Source organism: Lethenteron reissneri, chromosome 40 (assembly GCF_015708825.2).
Source record: "Lethenteron reissneri isolate LAM-NWPU_2019-01 chromosome 40, ASM1570882v1, whole genome shotgun sequence".
NCBI classification, from domain to species: domain Eukaryota; kingdom Metazoa; phylum Chordata; class Hyperoartia; order Petromyzontiformes; family Petromyzontidae; genus Lethenteron; species Lethenteron reissneri.
Genome location: NC_083818.1, coordinates 904678 through 922582, shown reverse-complemented (window position 1 = coordinate 922582; position 17905 = coordinate 904678). Strand labels below are relative to the sequence as shown.

The 17905-nt window shown below is 53.6% G+C and overlaps 1 protein-coding gene across 2 annotated transcripts in view; it reads right to left on the bottom strand.

Moving 5' to 3' along the window:
- Nucleotides 1–17905, bottom strand: part of MIB2 (MIB E3 ubiquitin protein ligase 2) — a 58150-nt gene that overhangs the window by 17542 nt on the left and 22703 nt on the right. For both annotated transcript variants that reach the window (XM_061568159.1, XM_061568160.1), the window contains exons 7-10: nt 10412–10516; nt 9482–9641; nt 2597–2742; nt 1052–1200 (exon numbers count right to left, since the gene is read on the bottom strand). In XM_061568159.1, coding sequence (XP_061424143.1) covers nt 1052–1200; nt 2597–2742; nt 9482–9641; nt 10412–10516 — 560 coding nt within the window. The remainder of the gene's footprint in view (nt 1–1051; nt 1201–2596; nt 2743–9481; nt 9642–10411; nt 10517–17905) is intronic.

Genomic DNA, 17905 nt, shown 5'->3' with positions numbered 1-17905 from the left:
ACCGCTCAGTCAGCTCCGCCCTTTTCCCAAGTCGTCGCGAGTGGAGCATGAGGCCAGAACATTTTAAACCGCCAATGAAGGCAGATTTTCACAGGAGCTTCAGGACACCGGGAGAGGTTTACTGAATCCACTGGGACTGTCTCAGCCAAAACGGGCCATTTGGTAATTTTCAATTAACCAGGCCCCATCAATCCTAACTTTCCTAATCAGACAGAGTCAGTGGCCCATGTATTACTAGTTATCTTAACCTGGTCTAGTTGAAACCCAAGACAGTCCAAATTTAGAGTATTTGGCTGCTATAAATGACCACGTGAGGATAAGCCACTTTGATGAGTTATCATTTCTGATAAACAAGGTCGCTTCTGAAAAAGAGCTACATTGCTCAGTGGTCCTTATCTGGATAAAAAAATAGTTTTAGTTTAGTTTATTCTCAGTAAAGTCAGGTTTCTTTTTCAAATCAGCCCCTGTCAGTCTCCAGGTGTTCCTAAGCAACTGCGAAGCAGTTCTAGTCTCGGCCTCTTACACTCTGGCTCAGCTATGGTTCAGCCTCTATCACTCAGGCTCAGCTCTGGCTCAGAACACTCAAGCTCAGCTCCGGCTCGGCCTCTAACACTCAGGCTCAGCTTTGACTCGCCCTCTAATACTCAGGGCTCAACTGTGGCTCAGCTTCGGCTCAGATTCTAATACTCAGGGCTCAACTGTGGCTCAGATTCTCACACTCAGGTTCAGCTATGGTTCAGCCTCTAATACTCAGCTCTGGCGCGAACTGCTCGGTGGTTTCCAAAGACTGCGTGAGTGAGCGCCTCAGCTGTGGCTCGGGGCTCATGCTTGTAAGAATCCTGAGCACGGCTGGGACCGTGCTCAGAGCTAGCTCAAGTGAAGCGTGGTGGCTCTGAGCCGACTCACTGCAGCCAGAGCCAATCCTGAGCCGAGCCGCGACTAATAATATCGGGGCCGTCCTTCGTCTTCCCGGCGGTGCCCCCATTGCCATCTCCCCCGCCTGCCGGCCCGCCCACACAGTGGGGATCAGAGCCGGCGGAGCGGCACTCACCCGAAGGCGGCGTAGTGCAGCGCAGCATCACCCTCGTCGTCGCGCACGTCTGTGCGGGCCCCCGCGCGGAGCAGGGCGTCCAACAGGGCCCCGTGGCCCGCGAAGGACGCCACCTGCAGTGCAGTCTTGCCCTGGCTCCGTCCGTCCACCTGCAGGAAGACAAAGACCCCCCGAGTAGCCTTAACAGACTGCTGAGGCAAGTGCTGTTAGCGAATAGCATCCGTGAAGGCCGGCGCTATGGCAGACGAGGGGGTAGGTGGCGATGTTTAGGCCCAGGACCAGTTTAAATAATGTTGTATTTGGTTTACTCTCTAACACACGACCGGTGTGCTGAACTAGTAACGGCATTGGCACACTTTGTTTACGTGACAAACTCCTAACTAAATAGCTGTGGCGGGTGGTAGTGGGTTTAACGACAATAATATTTACACAATCTTCAAACACCTATTGGAATAGTGAGTGGGAGAAGGAGGAAAGAGAGGAGAGGGAGGATGTAGGAGGAGGAATCGAATTCGGGTCGCCGGGTTCGTAGCGCAGCGCGCTAACCCGCTGCACTCCCGTTCCCAACATACTCACATAAAAGACAAAGATCCCCTGTATAGCCTTAACAGACTGTAGGGGCAAGTGCTGTTAGTGATCACCGTTGAAGGCCGGAACGGTACACGAGGGGGTGGGTGGCCAGCACACATATACAAAGAAAACAAAGATCCCCCGTTTAGCCTTAACAGACTGTAGGGGCAAGTGCTGTTAGCGAGCACTGCCTCTGCTTATATTCACATATACACACACGCACACACATACGTACACACAAACACAGACACACGTGTACTACTAAAACAACAACAGCCACCGTTCGTTACCGAGTGGCGGCAATGTCGCCACGGTGCTTGTGCCAGGCTAGGTACACTCTGAGGCCGTTGCGTGATGTGCAGAAGCCTCGTTGGCAGGATGTCACGGGGATGTGACCGAGTGAGATGGCTGGCAAATGCATCACCTCTGCCCTCCACTGTACAAGCTTGCTGTGTTATGGCCGCATGGCGCTCCGCTAAACTGGCGCGGCATGGGCTAGAGAATAGATGGAGTGATGTGGTACAGGAAGATGTGGAGCTGAGTGAACTTGCCGATTACTGGTACCAGTGGTGTCAAGATCGGCCTCTGTTGAAGAGGCTTGTGAAGGACACTACTGGGCAGTTGGAGGCAGTCGCCCTCCAACAGCAACGGAGGGCGGAGAAGCAACGCTCACAACAATGAGCGGAGCACCGGATGGCTAAAGCACAGCAAGTTGGCGCAGTAGGGGGCACAGGTGGTGCATCAGCCAGTCATCTCAGTTAGTCGAGCCGTGGCACCTGGGTCTGCCCCGTGACCTCCTGCCAGCGGGCATTCGACACTTCACGTGGCCTCAACGTGCACATAGCCTGGCACAGGCGTCATGGTGACGTCACTGCCACTTAGTGGTGAATGGCGGTTGTTGTGTTTACTTGTGTATTTATTTGTGTGTGTGTATATGTGAGCGTGTGTGTGCGTGTGTATGTTTGTGTGGCTCACCTTGTCTGGAAATCGCTGCAGAATCTCCACGACCCTGCCCAAGTTGCCGAGCGACGCCTCGCTCACCAGCTCCGACACGCCGCTGCTGTCCTCTGTGGCCACTCCGTGCACCGCCATGCCGTCCTTCTGGCACACCATGGCTGCCCCTGCGCCACCACCACCACGGCGCACATGCACGCCGCTCCTGGTTCGACTCCTTGCCGTGGCTCAAAGCTAGACGGTCAAACGATTGACCGATTCCTCTCCACTGAATGTCAGTGCGGGTGTAGGCATGCGTGCAGGCATACGTGTGTGTCTGTTTATATGTATGTGTAATAAACGACTTCCACGACGATCTTTGTCAGAGTGCTTCTTTATTAACTGTGGTACTGTATAGCTCCGCTCCCCCGGTTTCGCCGTTGGCTGACGGCGTGCCGGAGAGAAGAGACGAGCTTCGCTGGGGAACCCGCCACGTGGTCGGTGGCGCAGAGAGGAGTTGACGAGCAGCGACGCAGCTCAGCCGGGGTGAATATAAGCCTCTGCTTATATTCACCCCGGCTGAGCTAGGTTCCGCCTCTAGCCACGCCCCCTCGAGGAACCTTCCCGATGGTTCCCAAAGCATCCTTCCCGACTCCGCCCGTCACTTTTGGCCCAGATGTTATTCCCTCTTAGGATTGGATGCCGATTACATAATAGTGCCTGTACCCAGTTACCCTCTGGCACCCCACCCTCTCATTACATCACCACCCCCCCCTTAATAAAAAGACTAGCCATCCCGGCTAGAGATAAAACCCATATAAGTGTAGTGGCTAATAAAACTGGAGGAAGCTTACTCTGAGGCAACACATTTATTACTACACCAACAGACTACAATACAAAGGGGTAATGGCCCCTTCCACCTGAACTCTATGTAGGGAGTCCCCCGGACTAGCTCGCCTCTTACTGGCAATCACTGCGCCTACACTGCTGTGGCTTGAGTCTTCTCTTGAGTCTTCACTGGTTATAAGCTGGAGCTCTCACTGGTACGAGCTCGAGCCGACCCTAGCCAGGGGTTCGGCTCTGCCCATTGGGCTCTTCTCTTCAGGGCTCCAGGTGAGGCTCTTCGGTCTTCAGCCGGACGATGACGGAGCTGGACACTCGGGGACCTGGCTTTTATACAGGATCCCGGGTCACTCCACCCCTGGCCACGCCTCCCTTCCAGAACCTTCTCCAAGGGCCTGGAAAATGACCTCATCCCCCAGCCCCCTGCCTGGGGTCTGGGGTCCCGACCGTTGGTCACGATGCTCCCCCCTAGGGATTGCCTAGGGCCAATAGCCCATCATCACTATTTAGCCGGTCCGGCCTCTCTGCTGCTCCCTACTGGCACGAGCTAGTACTGCCCGCATCAGTCGGAAAAACAGATTCCTTCGGGCGTTCATTCCGTAACCGCATCTCCCCCGGTCCGTTGGACACATTAGACCCAGGCAGTCCAATTTTTCAAGGTGAAGGCGCAATTCGCGGAGGGATAAACGGTTTCAACCAAGAGGGGTGGACGAACCAATGCCGGCGGCCTGCCCGGATACGCACACACTGCGGACGTTTGATCTCGACCACCTCCACTGGGCCATGCCAGGGCTTATGTAACTTAGGGGAGGTGCCAACATGCACCTGAGATCAATGTAGCCAAGCCTTGTCACCAATGGACCATGACATGTCACGGTCAGACCTGCGCGCATAACGTTCATTGCGCGCCTGCGTCTTGGCGGTGTTCATCCTAGCCGCCTCCCGGGCCTCGGAAACACGACGCAAGGAATCGCGAACATGTTCTGGCAGTTTAGATTTAACGTTATCAATCAGTGCTCCCAATTGGGTATCGAGAGGGGGAACTTTTTCCCACCCATACATAAGGAAAAATGGCGAGAATCCCATAGAAGCGTGCAGGGCCACCTATACGCAGCAAGCACGCTCGACACATGTAAATCCCAATCAGCTTGCTTGGCATCCACCGTCTGACAAAGCATGGCGGACAAAGTCCTGTTCAGACGTTTGACCTTCCCATCTGTCTGAGGGTGGTACGGCAACGTCCTGATTTTCTTAGTGCCCAATGCGTCGCAGACCTTGCGCAACAACTTAGAGGAGAAGTTCCGACCTTGGTCCGTAAGCAGCTGTTCGGGAGCACCTTTGTCCATTACATACCCGTACAAAAACGCGTCGGCTATGGAAGCCGCTGACTGATCCGGCAGCGGCCAAACCATCGGCCATCGAGAAAAATATTCCACACCCACCAAAAGGAATGTGTTACCCCTGGAAGTGACCAGAAAGGGCCCAAGGACACCGAGTGCCACCAGTTCGTTAATACGCGAAACCGAAATAGATTGCAGCGGCGGATGACATTCTGCTGCGGCGGTTTCCTCTGAGCACATTCCGTACAAAATTGAATCAATTTGGAAACATCGGCTGTCATCCCCGGCCAATAATAATCACGCTGAAACGTAAACAAGGATTTATGGACCCCAAGGTGCTACAACTTCTCCTCGTGCAGAGCGCGTACAAAGCCGTTATGGAGGGCAACGGGAACAAATCGCCAGCGATCCAGCATTTCCTCCCTCCACATCAAAAGGCCGACGTGAAGAATCAACCAGCCCCCTTCACTCGAAGCGGGTCCGGCCTAACGCCGCAAACTCCCTAAGTAGTCATCCAGGAGCTGCTCGAGCACCCACACGGAGCGCGGAAGCTGCAACATGCTGTCAACCGACGCATCTGCGTCCAGAGGTGTCGAATCGGCTACGGCAGACATGACAGTACGCGGTCGTGACACAACGGGTCCACGACGGCTCGTCCCCGACAAACAAGGGCAATGAGGCGACTGCGGCAATCGCGACAAGGCATCCGCGTTGCAATGTCGAGAACCCTTACGATACACCACGCTGAAAGAGAACTCCTGTAAAATCTCGAGCCAACGAGAGAGTTGGCCAGCTGGCTGCTCGACTTTCAAGGAATATTGGAGGGCCGCATGATCAGTGCAGACCACAAATTCCCTGCCATAGAGGAAAGGCCTGTATTGCCGGACAAAATAAACAACGGCCAAGAGTTCTCTCCGGGTGACACAATAACGACTTTTCGCCGGGGAAAGGACACGGCTGCCGTACGCGACCACCTTCTCAACACCGTTTTAACTTGAGATAGAACGGCGCCGATGCCCGTGTCGCTAGCGTCGGTGTCTAGGATAAATGGCAGTGAAAAATCTGGATACTCGAGCGTGGACGCGTCCGACAATCGTTCGCGGAGGGCTAAAAACACCCCATTTAAATCTCTGATTTTTAGCAGTTAACGCATGCAAGAGTTTAGCGACCGTAGCAAATGCGGCACAAACCTACGGTAATAACGCAAATCCGACGAAACTGCGCACATCACCCACACACGTGGGGGTCGGCCAAGCGCGAACACAGGCCGTTTTTTCCAGGTTCGTGGCGATGCCCTCAGAGCTGACAATGTGACCCAAATAACACACAGAATTTTGCAGCAAGTGACATTTAGCCGGTTAAAATTTCAAGTTAGCAGAGCGCATTCTATCGAAAACGGAGCGCAACCGGCGAAGATGTTCGTCAAAAGTGCGGCTAAAAACAATAACATCGTCTAAGTAAATGAGATCAGTGTCCCACTGTAGGCCGGTCAAGACGAGCTCCATCAGCCGCTGAAAGGTAGCCAGAGCCAAATTCAAGCTCATCGGAAGGCAATTGAATTGAAAGAGTCCCCAAGGCATGCGGAACGCAGTTTTCGGCTTCGACGAGTCGTCCAGGGGCAGTTGCCAAAACCCCGAAGACAAATCGAGAGTGGAGAAATATCGCGCCCTGGACAAAGAGTCCAGACAGTCGTCCATGCACGGGAGCGGATATGCGTCGGCTACCGAAACTTTGTTCAACTTGCGGAAATCAACGCTGAGGTTACCAACCTTCTTCATGACAACAACAATGGGCGCACCCCAAGGGCTGTTAGACGGGAAAATAATATCGGTGGTCAGCATGTCGTTGACCGCTCGTTGCACGCATTCCTTCTCCACCGGGCTCAACCGGTGACGAATAGGACTGGCCTCACCCATATCAATGTGGTGAGACGACAGGGATGTACGACCTAGATCGAATTCATTCTTACTAAATATGTATGAAAACTCGCATAGAAGTGAACGCAATCTGTTCCGTTGCTCGGAAGACAAGGAGGAGTTTTCCCCGCACAACGTAGCAGCCCATCGATCATCCGCAATGTGACAAGGGTGAGCCGCTCCCACCAATTGCCGCGGGTCAACCTCGTCGTGGTCCGAAAACGCGGTGGTGGCGTAAGCCAACACTGTACCAGCGGGAACTACAACAGCGTCCGGGCCCCCGTTAAGAACCTGCAAGAGCGGGGCTTGCCCGGAGCGAAGGATGGTCTGTGCACCGACTAGAGCCAGACCCCGGGTCGCAGTATTAGATGGGGTCAGAAGGACCCCAGCCGTCGAATCAACACATCGGATTCCCTTACGATAACGCAACAGCACAAGCATTTGGTATCGGCAAAATCTCGACCCTGGCATTAACAAGGGCTTGTACAGCAGCGCTCGGTGAAGAACTCAACAACGGCAATGGCAAAAAAACCAACTTGCGACCCGAGGGCATTTCCAAGCAACCCTGATCTACCAGGATCTTAACGGGCATCCTTCTAAGTAAATCAGTACCAAGCAAGCAGGGCACAGCCAACGACCTAGAAATCAGAACCGGTCCCGATACGGCCACATCACCGATGACAACGCGGGCTTCCACCTGCCCAATGATGAATTAGGCCAACCCCAAGTAACCGAACCCGATTGCATGGTGTCAGCAAACGAATCATGCTGTGAACGAACGAACCCCGTGTCATGAGATGCATTAGGTTGCGAAATGGGCCGGGTGTCCAACGTGTACCGACTTGCCTGTGGAGGTTGAGCCGTCGGAGGAGCAGCAGGAGCCGAAGCAGCAGCCAAAGTCGAAGATCGAGGGCGACTCCGGCATTCCCTCGCGAAGTGTCCCAGCCGGCCGCATCGGTAGCAGGCTACGGACGGCCTTTGAGCCCCCCAGACCTCACGCTGACGTGGTCCGTCGAACCATTGACGACGTGCAGTGTCGCCCCATCTTCGATTCCACGGAGGAACCGCAGCAGCGAAATCACCTTTAGAGGACGTGTCAGGAGGCGGAATCTCGACGACTTTGGTCAGCGACCACCCTTCAGTTCCCGTCCCGATTAGGGTCGCCCGTCCGTGCCGCCATCTGAGACCAGCGCTGCCAGCTCTCGTGAGCGTGAAGACATCTGGCGGCCCAACGGGATGATTGTACATCGTGGACACACGCAGGCAAAACCACCCCCCATGACCCTCGCCAGAGCCAGCAAACGGTCCATAACAAGCGGCATACGCCCCTTGTAAAGTTGCCTTCTTCTCCGGAGAGATCGACCTGAACACCGCCAGGGCGTCGTCATCTAACACAGTCTGTAAAGCGACGAGCGCCTCCTCCTCCGACCAGCGCACCGAACGAAATGCCGCCTCAAACCTCCAAGTGAAGGCGCTCCAGTCGCCGCCGGCCGTGACGAATTCTTTAACACGAGGGAGTCGTCGGGTGCGATCGGCACCGCCTCGTCCCACCTCGCACCTCGCACACCACGCGGCCCGTCCAAAATGGCAGGCTCCGACCGCGCCTTCGCGGCTCCGTCCAAAATGGCGGCGTCTTACACGTGGCGTCCTCGGCGCGTGTAATTGCGGACGTCTCTTCAGCGCCTGTAATGGCGGACGTCGCCTCTGCAGGAGAACCCGCCGAGACTCCAGCCTCGGACCTCCGATCGCCATCCCCCGGCGATGCTTCAGGTGGACGCCCCGCCACCGTAGACATCGCAACGAGCGACACCAACTGAAGGAGAACCGTCCGCAGCGACTCTAGCTGCTCCTCCACCCTCCTCCAGCCGTCTTCGGCTCGCTGGGGCGGAGATGCTGCGGCCGCGCCGACCGCCTCCGGTGCAGCGACCTCACAAGCCGTGGTTCCTGTGACCGGGACCACGGATCCCCGCCTCATTGTCATCGGAAGACGCTACAGGTGGGTTCTTCTTCTTCTATTGAAGGACCACTTCTGACTCCAATGTAATAAACGACTCCCACGACGATCTTTGTCAGAGTGCTTCTTTATTAACTGTGGTACTGTATAGCTCCGCTCCCCCGGTTTCGCCGTTGGCTGGCGGCGTGCCGGAGAGAAGAGACGAGCTTCGCTGGGGAACCCGCCACGTGGTCGGTGGCGCAGAGAGGAGTTGACGAGCAGCGACGCAGTCCGGACCCAAGGCTCCCCACACCGACCACGAGTCCTCCCCTGCCTCTGCTTATATTCACCCCGGCTGAGCTAGGTTCCGCCTCTAGCCACGCCCCCTCGAGGAACCTTCCCGATGGTTCCCGAAGCATCCTTCCCGACTCCGCCCGTCACTTTTGGCCCAGATGTTATTCCCTCTTAGGATGGGATGCCGATTACATAATAGTGCCTGTACCCAGTTATCCTCTGGCACCCACTGGATGGCGCACTCATTACATATGAATGTGGAGTGGTAGTGTAGCGGTTAGCACCGAGTTCGATTCACGCTCATGGCCAACACCTCCCCTAGGTCGACTCAGCCTCAGATGAGCACCTGGTGCGCTGTGTAAACATCGCCACTAGGCAGACAAAGGTGGCCAGGCATGGTGCTGGCTAGCCACCCACCGCCTTGTGTGCCGTTCTGGCGTTTATAAGTGCTCGGTAACAGCACTTGCCCCAACAGTCTGTTCAGGCCATATGGGGAATCTTTGTGTTTGTTGTTGTGCGTGCACATGCGTGCGTGTACGTGTGTGCGTGTGCGTATGTGGGCGTGTGTGTGCGCACGTGCGATGGTGCCCGTGCCACCCACCCTCCCTATGCTCCGTGGACATGAGGTTGTTGGCATCGACGTCTCCGAGTCTCACAGCGCTCGCGCACAGCGCATTGAACGTCCACACCTTGTCCCGCACACACACACGCAGGTCCCCGTCCGTGTACACCTTCACCACCTGTCCCACCTGCCCCACCGCCTGTCGACACACACACACCAACAAAATAACGAACCCCAAATAGCTTTCAATAGCTGTGACGGGTGGTGGTGGTGGGTTTAACGACAAATATATTTACACAATCTTCAAACACCTATTGGAATAGTTAGTGGGAGAAAAGGGAGGAAAGAGAGGAGAGGGAAGTAGTAGGAGGGTTCGTAGCGCAGTGCGCTAAACGCTGCACTCCCGTTCCCAACATACACACATAAAAGACAAAGATCCCCCGTATAACCTTAACTGTTGAGGCGAGTGCTGTTAGCGAGCACCTATGAAGGGTGGAACGGCACACGAGGGGGTGGGTGCCGAGCACCACGGTCGGCCGCCTTCGTCTCCACCGTGGCGATGTTCACACATCGCACCATGTACTCATTTGAGGCACACACTAGTCACACACACACGTACAGATCCCCCCTGTCGCCTTTAGTAGACTACAGAGTTACTGTGTTGTTACGGTGATACTACTACAGTGATAGGATGTATCGTAGTATCACTTTGTTACGGTGATATTACGATACATTGTACAACATGAAAATCCACAATGGTACTGTCCATTTAGCAAAGCAATCATGCTTACACAATTCTGACAAAATACAAACAGGCGATAACTCCTGGAGCGATGAACGGGGTTTGCGATGGTGATTACAACGTCCTAACCTCACAACCGCCCGCCGAGTGTGGGGCGGCACTCATTTCCAAAGCCCGTTGGTGGAAATTCCACGTTGCCATGACAGGGGCTGTTGGGAGGAACTGACCGTTCGCATGGCCTCGTTCCACTCGCCGTGGCCGACCTGGAGCTGCTTCACGCGATCCTCGTCGTCCAGCACGCGCACAAGGTCACCAACGCTGAACGTGTCCACCTGACGGCACGCACGGTGAGGAGACATTGTGCACACACGTATGTGTGTGTGTCTGTGCAAGTGTGTGCACGTGTGTGTGCACGTGTGTGTGCATGTGTGTGTGCAAGTGTGTGTACGTGTGTGTGTACGTGTTGACACAGTAGGGGGCACAGGTGGTGCACCAGCCAGTCATCTCAATCGACCCGTGGCACCTGGGTCTGCCCCGTAACCTCCTGCCAGCGGGCGTTCGACACTTCACGTGGCCTCAAGGTGCACATAGCCTGGCACAAGCGTCGTGGTGACGGCACCGCCCCTTAGTGGCAAATGGCGGTTGTTGTTGTTGTGAACTTGTGGATTCGCAAGTGTGTTTGCACGTGTGGGGAGCGGTAGTGTAAGCGGATAGCGCCCTGTGCTACGAACCCGATGACCTAGGTTCGATTCCCGCTCACGACCAACACCAGTGACGATTATCCGAACCGGTCTTGGGTCTTCCCTCGGTCGACTCAGCCTCAAATGAGTACCTGGTGCAATCACCACTCGGGAGACCAACGTGGTTGGGCATGGTGCTGGCCACTCACCCTCTTGTGTGCCATGCCGGTCTTCATCACGTGAACTCTGGTCATCAATGCAGCGGTTTTTGGCTAGCCATTGAACAAAGACGGTCACTGCATCGTGCGATTTCAGATGCGCTTCTGCAACCATCTCGAACGCCAATTTAGCTATGCGCTTTTAAATTTTGATTGAAAACTCCGATTAGCATGTTTGGTTACGTACGGTGAGAAAGAAGTTCAACATACATACATATGTAGTGACATAGAATGGGTTACTAGGGTGCGTAGCGCTGGTTACTGATAGAGAGCGGGATTATGGGTGTATTAGCCCGGTCCACCAGCAGGGCAGGTGAAATGTGCCACTGGAGCGCGTAGCGCCGGTTGCTGGCAGAGATGGGGGATCTGAGGACACAGCAGCCGGTCTGCCAGCAGGGCACGTGATAAGCCGGGGTTAGGGATGTAGGGTAAAGGTGACAGAGGGGACACGTGGGGCGAAGCCCAGAGCCTTCTGGTAGGTTTCAGAAGGGGGCGTGGCCGTGGGCGGAGCCAGGCCACGCTCGGGAGGATAAAAGGGAGGTCCCGACGCTGGGTCAGAGCTGTCGTTTGGAATGGAACCCGTCGCCTACGCAAGTCTTCGTCCCCGACTTCACCTCCTCGGCGTTGTGGGTCAGGCAGTGTGCCGGCTGTCCTGACCCGTGTGTAGTTATCCCCTGTTGTCTTGCCTCACGGCAGATGGGGAGCGTACGTTAACAGGAAGTTCCTGTTTTTTGATGCTAATGTTGGTCACGTGACCAGGAAGTGACGATGTTAGATTTCCACTGTACCACGCGGGCTTCAGCCATTACTCAGATAAGTCAAGATGGCGGCACGCATCGCATCTCAGTGAGACCACAGCCGCACTTATCCATTGTGGGAGCTTAAGAAGCATTATCTGTAAGTTGTTTATATTCCTCTAATATTGGAAATGCTGTTGTAATGTTGGAATGACCGTTATAGCAATGTAAATGCCTTTATGGTGCCGTTAAGTTGTTGTAGTAAATACGAGGCATAGTTAGTAACGAAGCCTGTGACTTTCCTTATTGTGGATGTTACTTGTGATTTAGTAGGTCGAGTCAGACTTGTGCCTATGTTGCAATCCTGAGAGTGATGACGAAGTATCTCATCCACAGTTTAGTGTTAAGTGTAATGCTGTACATTTGGGGTGCAGTGGGATGAATACACTGTGCCTGTATGCAACGCATCAGCTTGTGCCTTTGTCTAGTTGTTCAGGGGTAATGTTGGGGCCTGGTCCATCCAGGATCTATTGTTATCTGAGACAATGTTCTGATGCTGTGGTGTTCATTGTGTGGGTGTTTCCGAATTATAACAGATGCTGTATCTGTGTTTTCTCACCAGTTTTACCTGTTACAATCAATAAATGACGATCGGAGTTGGACGGTCATCCTGGCTTCGAGGGTTTATTGAACACATGGTTGTCTACTCGACTAGCGGTGCAACGCAGCGCACAGCGAGGCCGAGATAGTAAAAAGATAGTCTTCTTGAAGCTCCCAATCAGTGCTGCAGCCAGCTCTCTGCAGCCAAGTAAAAATATATTCTTCTTAAAGCTCCCAAGAAGCTCTGAAGTCAACTCTGCAGCCAGCTCTGCAGCCAGCTCTCAAGCAGTCAGCCTGCAGCAAGCAACCAGCTCTCAAGCAGTCAGCCTGCAGCAAGCAACCAGCTCTCAAGCAGTCAGCCTGCAGCAAGCAACCAGCTCTCAAGCAGTCAGCCTGCAGCAAGCAAGGAGCTCTGCAACGAGTCTACATTAAAATCGTGCTGCAAGCATCACAGCATGGAAAGACACAGTTCAGCAGGGAGAGATGCTGAAGAAGGTGAACCAAGCGATCCAGGATCTCCCATCCTGCCTCAAGAGGACCAAGGGAGTTCAAGGCCCCAGAGGGAGGTCAGGTTGACGCAACGGGCCTTGGAAAGCTATGAGGCTGAGAAACAGGACCTGGATGCCAGGATACAACGGGCATGGAACCGGGTTGAAGCAGATTTATCTGAAGCTTCAAATGCCTCAGACACAGTGGCCTCAATTCAGCGGGCCATCCAGCGAGTGAATGTGAGCAGCTCAAGCTACAAGCTCCTGGCAAATAGATACATCTCCCTCCTGATGAAGGTGAAAACAAATGAGGGCACTGAGGGAGTGCGCAGACAAGAGCACTTCCTTGAACTGCTCGATGAAAATGTGCAGGCAGTGATACAAGATGCAATGGACCGTGTGGATGGCTTAAGAGAGACAGGATCTCAGCACTCCGTCTCATCCAGGTCCACCACAAGATCTAAAGCCTCAGCACACTCAAAGACATCATCTACTAGTATGGCAGCAGCTCAGGCACGCGCAGCAGCAGAAGCAGCAAACGCCCGTATTGCCTACATGGCTGAAGAGGAAGCCATGCTAATTGAAAAGGCTCGCATACAAGAAGAAGAGAGTACATTAGTGGCTACTGCCAGACGGAAGAAAATTGAGCTGGATGCTAAGTTAAGCACCCTACAACTCAAAAGGGAAGCAGCTGCTGCAAGGGCCCAGGCAGAGGTGCTCGAAGCAGCAGCCAACCTGGATAAGGAAGAGAATTGGAGTGAGTTTGGCATGCAGATACCTGTCAAGGACCGTGATCAACTCACCAGAAAAAAATATTTTGGACTGGTCTGAACAATGCATCAATGCTCCTCCACCAAACCATACTGAACAAATGGTGGACGTTCAGGCTTCGCCATCTCCACACCGAATGAACATGAATGCTGACTACGGGAATGGTGGAAATGCATATCCCGCTCTGGCAGTTAGTCGCCAACTCAGCGTCGCGCACGTGGGGTCAGACGTGGATGCACCAAGTCAGACCCATATTCCAGACAGTCACATAAGGGGATCCAACCAACGTGATCGAAACCCTTTGGGCCCACAGTCCAACGCCATTGCAAATGACGGCATGCTAGGCAATACAGCCAATAATGCCGCCTCACAAGCGCCAGTATGGATACACCCTGGATCAGCAGGACTAGGAGACTTTGCTAGGTACCTGGCTCACCGCGAACTAATCAACACAGGACTCGTTAAGTTTGATGACCACTCTGAGAACTATCGAGCCTGGAGATCTACCTTCAGGAATGCAATACGAAATGCAGACATCTCTGCAAGTGAAGAACTCGACCTGTTGGTGAAATGGTTAGGAAATGAATCTGCAGAGTACGCAAAGAGGATCCGGTCAGCAAACATTGACGACCCCGCCTCAAGCCTGCATGCGGTGTGGGAGAGGCTCGAGGAGTGCTATGGTAGCCCAGAAACCATTGAGAAGGCTCTCTTCAAGAAGTTGCAGAACTTTCCAAAAATCTCTGGTCGAGACAATAAAAGGTTACGGGAGCTTGGAGATCTTTTGATGGAGCTTGAATCAGCCCAGGCTGATCCCTACTTACCAGGTCTCATTTTCTTGAATACCTACCATGGCGTGAACCCCATCGTAGAGAAATTGCCATTTGACGTGCAGGAAAAATGGAGAACAGCGGGTTCAAGATACAAGTCAGAGCATCAGGTTGCATTCCCCCCATTCTCTTTTTTCTCAAAGTTTATCTGCAACCTGGCTAAGATTAGAAATGACCCGAGTTTCATGTTTGGCACCACGGGGATTTCCAGTCCAGATCTCCCAAAAATGGAAAGAGCAATGGCGAAACGAGGAACAGCGAGAGTGCCAATTTCCGTACACAAGACTGAGGTCTCTCCTACGACATTCGCAAACTCTGTCCAGGCAACCACCACAAAGAAAAAGATAGAGGATCCAGAGAAGCAATGCCCATTGCATGATAAACCTCACTCCCTCCAGAAATGCCGTGAGTTCAGGAGGAAGCCATTGGAAGAGCGGAAGAACATGCTGAAAGAATTTGGAGTGTGCTTCAAATGCTGTGCTTCTACAAACCACCTTGCAAGGAATTGCAAGACAGATATCAAGTGCGAGGAATGTGGCAGCGACAAACACGCAACTGCTCTGCACACATTTTACTCGAAACCCAGTAGCACTAAGGCTTCCGATCCCGAAGCAGAGCACGGCAGGGAGCAAGGCGAGACCGCCGCACTCACTTCGTCAATCACAACAAAATGCACAGAAGTCTGTGGAGAAGGCTTCAAAGGAAGATCTTGCTCAAAGATATGCCTCGTCCGAGTCTATCCCAAAGGACATCCTGAAAGGGCAGTAAGGATGTACGCCATAATGGACGACCAGAGCAACAGGTCTTTGGCAAGGTCAGAGTTCTTTGATCAGCTAAGTGTAGGTGGGAATTCCTTTCCATACACGCTCAGAACATGCTCAGGACTGATGGAGACAGCGGGAAGAAGAGCGAGCGGCCTCATGGTGGAAACCATAGATAGCACCATGAAGCTAGCCCTTCCTACGGTGACAGAGTGCAACGAGATACCGGACGACAGGAGTGAGATTCCCACGCCCGAAGTTGCACGTCACCACCCACACCTGAAACCCATAGCAGAGTTCATCCCGCCATTGGATCACACGGCACAGATTTTACTTCTGCTCGGCAGGGACATGCTGAGAGTCCACAAGGTTCGCGACCAACGTAATAGACCTCACGACGCTCCCTACGCCCAGAGACTCGACCTAGGATGGGTCATCATAGGTGACGTTTGTCTCGATGGAAGACACAAACCAGACCACATTAGCACATTCAGAACGAGTGTGCTCACGAATGGACGCACGTCGCTCTTCAAACCGTGCCCTAACCACTTCACGCTGAAAGAGAAACTCGGCAAGAGAAGTCAAGGCTGTACCGTGCAGACGTACGAAGAAACCACCACAACTTCGCACGTACATCCACCATCTTCGATGGATTTTGTTCCTCCACGTTTCTCCAAGCCAGTCCTCACTGACAAGAGGAAGCCAAAGACGAAGCCGCTGCTCGTCGCTCTGCTGGTGGTCGTGGCGGTGGTTGCTGCGGCCGTGGCCTCTCCGTTCCTAGACCCGGAGCTGTCGTCCAAGTGGGAATCCTGGAAGAAGTTCCACGGCAAGGCCCCACAACCAGAACATACCATCCCAAGGCTCGAGCTGTGTGGAGCTGTTCTTGCTACAGAGGTGGCGGAACTGATCTTAGACGAATTGGACGTCAAACTGGACGCGGTCAAGTTCTACACGGACAGTAAGGTCGTACTAGGCTACATAAACAACCAAACCAGAAGATTCTACACCTACATCAGCAACCGGGTGGAGCGCATCAGGAGATCGACGCAGCCGGAGCAATGGAATTACGTTCCAACTGACCAGAATCCAGCAGATCTCGCAACTAGGTCCGTCCCTGCATCTCTGCTGAATCAAACCATCTGGCTGACGGGTCCAGCGTTCCTGTTATGACATGACGGTGGCCCATGTACTACCAAGGAGACCTTTGGACTCATAGAGCCCGAGTCCGACAAGGAGATTCGTCCTCTAGTGACAACTTTCGTAACAAATGTGCGACCAAGAAGTCCACTGAGTCCACACCATTTTGAACATTTCTCGAAATGGACGACGCTCGTGCGAGCGATAGCACATTTAACGCATATCGCAGACTGCTTCCATCGCCCGATGAGAGGCACCACTGGTAGCTGCAATGGATGGCATTACTGCACAGTGCCACGCACTGAAGACGAGCTTTCCAGAGCAAGGAAATCAATCTTCCGCTGTGTGCAACAGGCAGCTTATGCAAGTGAGATCAAGGCCATCAACAAAGGAGAAGACCTTCCTAGGGTCAGCACCCTCAGGAAGCTAAACCCCGGGATGGACAAAGACGACTTGCTCAGGATCGGTGGTCGGCTAGGGAATGCAAAATAAGATGAGAATGAACGAAACCCCCTCATAATCCCAAGCCAGAGCCACATCGCAATCTTACTCGTGCGCCACTACTACGAGAAGGTCAAGCACCAAGGTCGGCACTTCACAGAAGGAGCAATCCGATCTGCAGGGCTGTGGATCGTTGGAGCAAAGAGGTGCATCGCCAGCACAATCCACAAGTGTATCCGGTGTCGCAAGCTACGTGGAAAACAGGAAGAACAGAAAATGGCAGACCTCCCAGCCGATCGACTCAGTGTGGAACCTCCCTTCACCTCTGATGGGATTGACGTGTTCGGACCGTGGACAGTCATCTCCCGCCGCACCAGAGGAGGGCTCGCGAACAGCAAACGTTGGGCAGTGCTGTTCACCTGTATGAGTACACGAGCAGTGCACATTGAAGTCATCGAGTCCATGGACTCTTCGAGCTTTATAAATGCACTCCGGAGGTTCTTCGCCATCAGAGGGCCAACCAAGCAACTCCGTTCTGATTGTGGAACCAATTTCATAGGAGCATGTAAAGAGCTTAAGATCAATACGGAGAATGTCGAAGATTATTCTGTCAGGAAATACCTTAGTGACCAAGGCTGCACATGGATCTTCGCACATCGGTGGAGCCTGGGAACGCATGATCGGGATTGCTCGACGCATTCTCGACTCCATGCTATGTGATGTCGGGTCCACACGGCTCTCTCACGAGGTCTTGACCACTCTCATGGCCGAGGTTTCAGCCATAATTAACTCAAGACCCCTGATTCCCGTCTCAACCGACCCGGAGTCACCATTCATCTTGACTCCTGCTACACTTCTTACCCAGAAGACAGATGTGCTCACAGCACCTACCGAGGAGGCCAGCACTGCAGACCTCTACAGACGTCAATAGGAGACAAGTGCAGAGCTTCGCGAACACGTTCTGGCGTCGCTGGAAAAACGAGTACCTTACGACACTCCAAGTGCGCAACAAGTGGCAGTCTAATAGACCAGACATCCAAGAAGGCGACCTCGTCCTACTG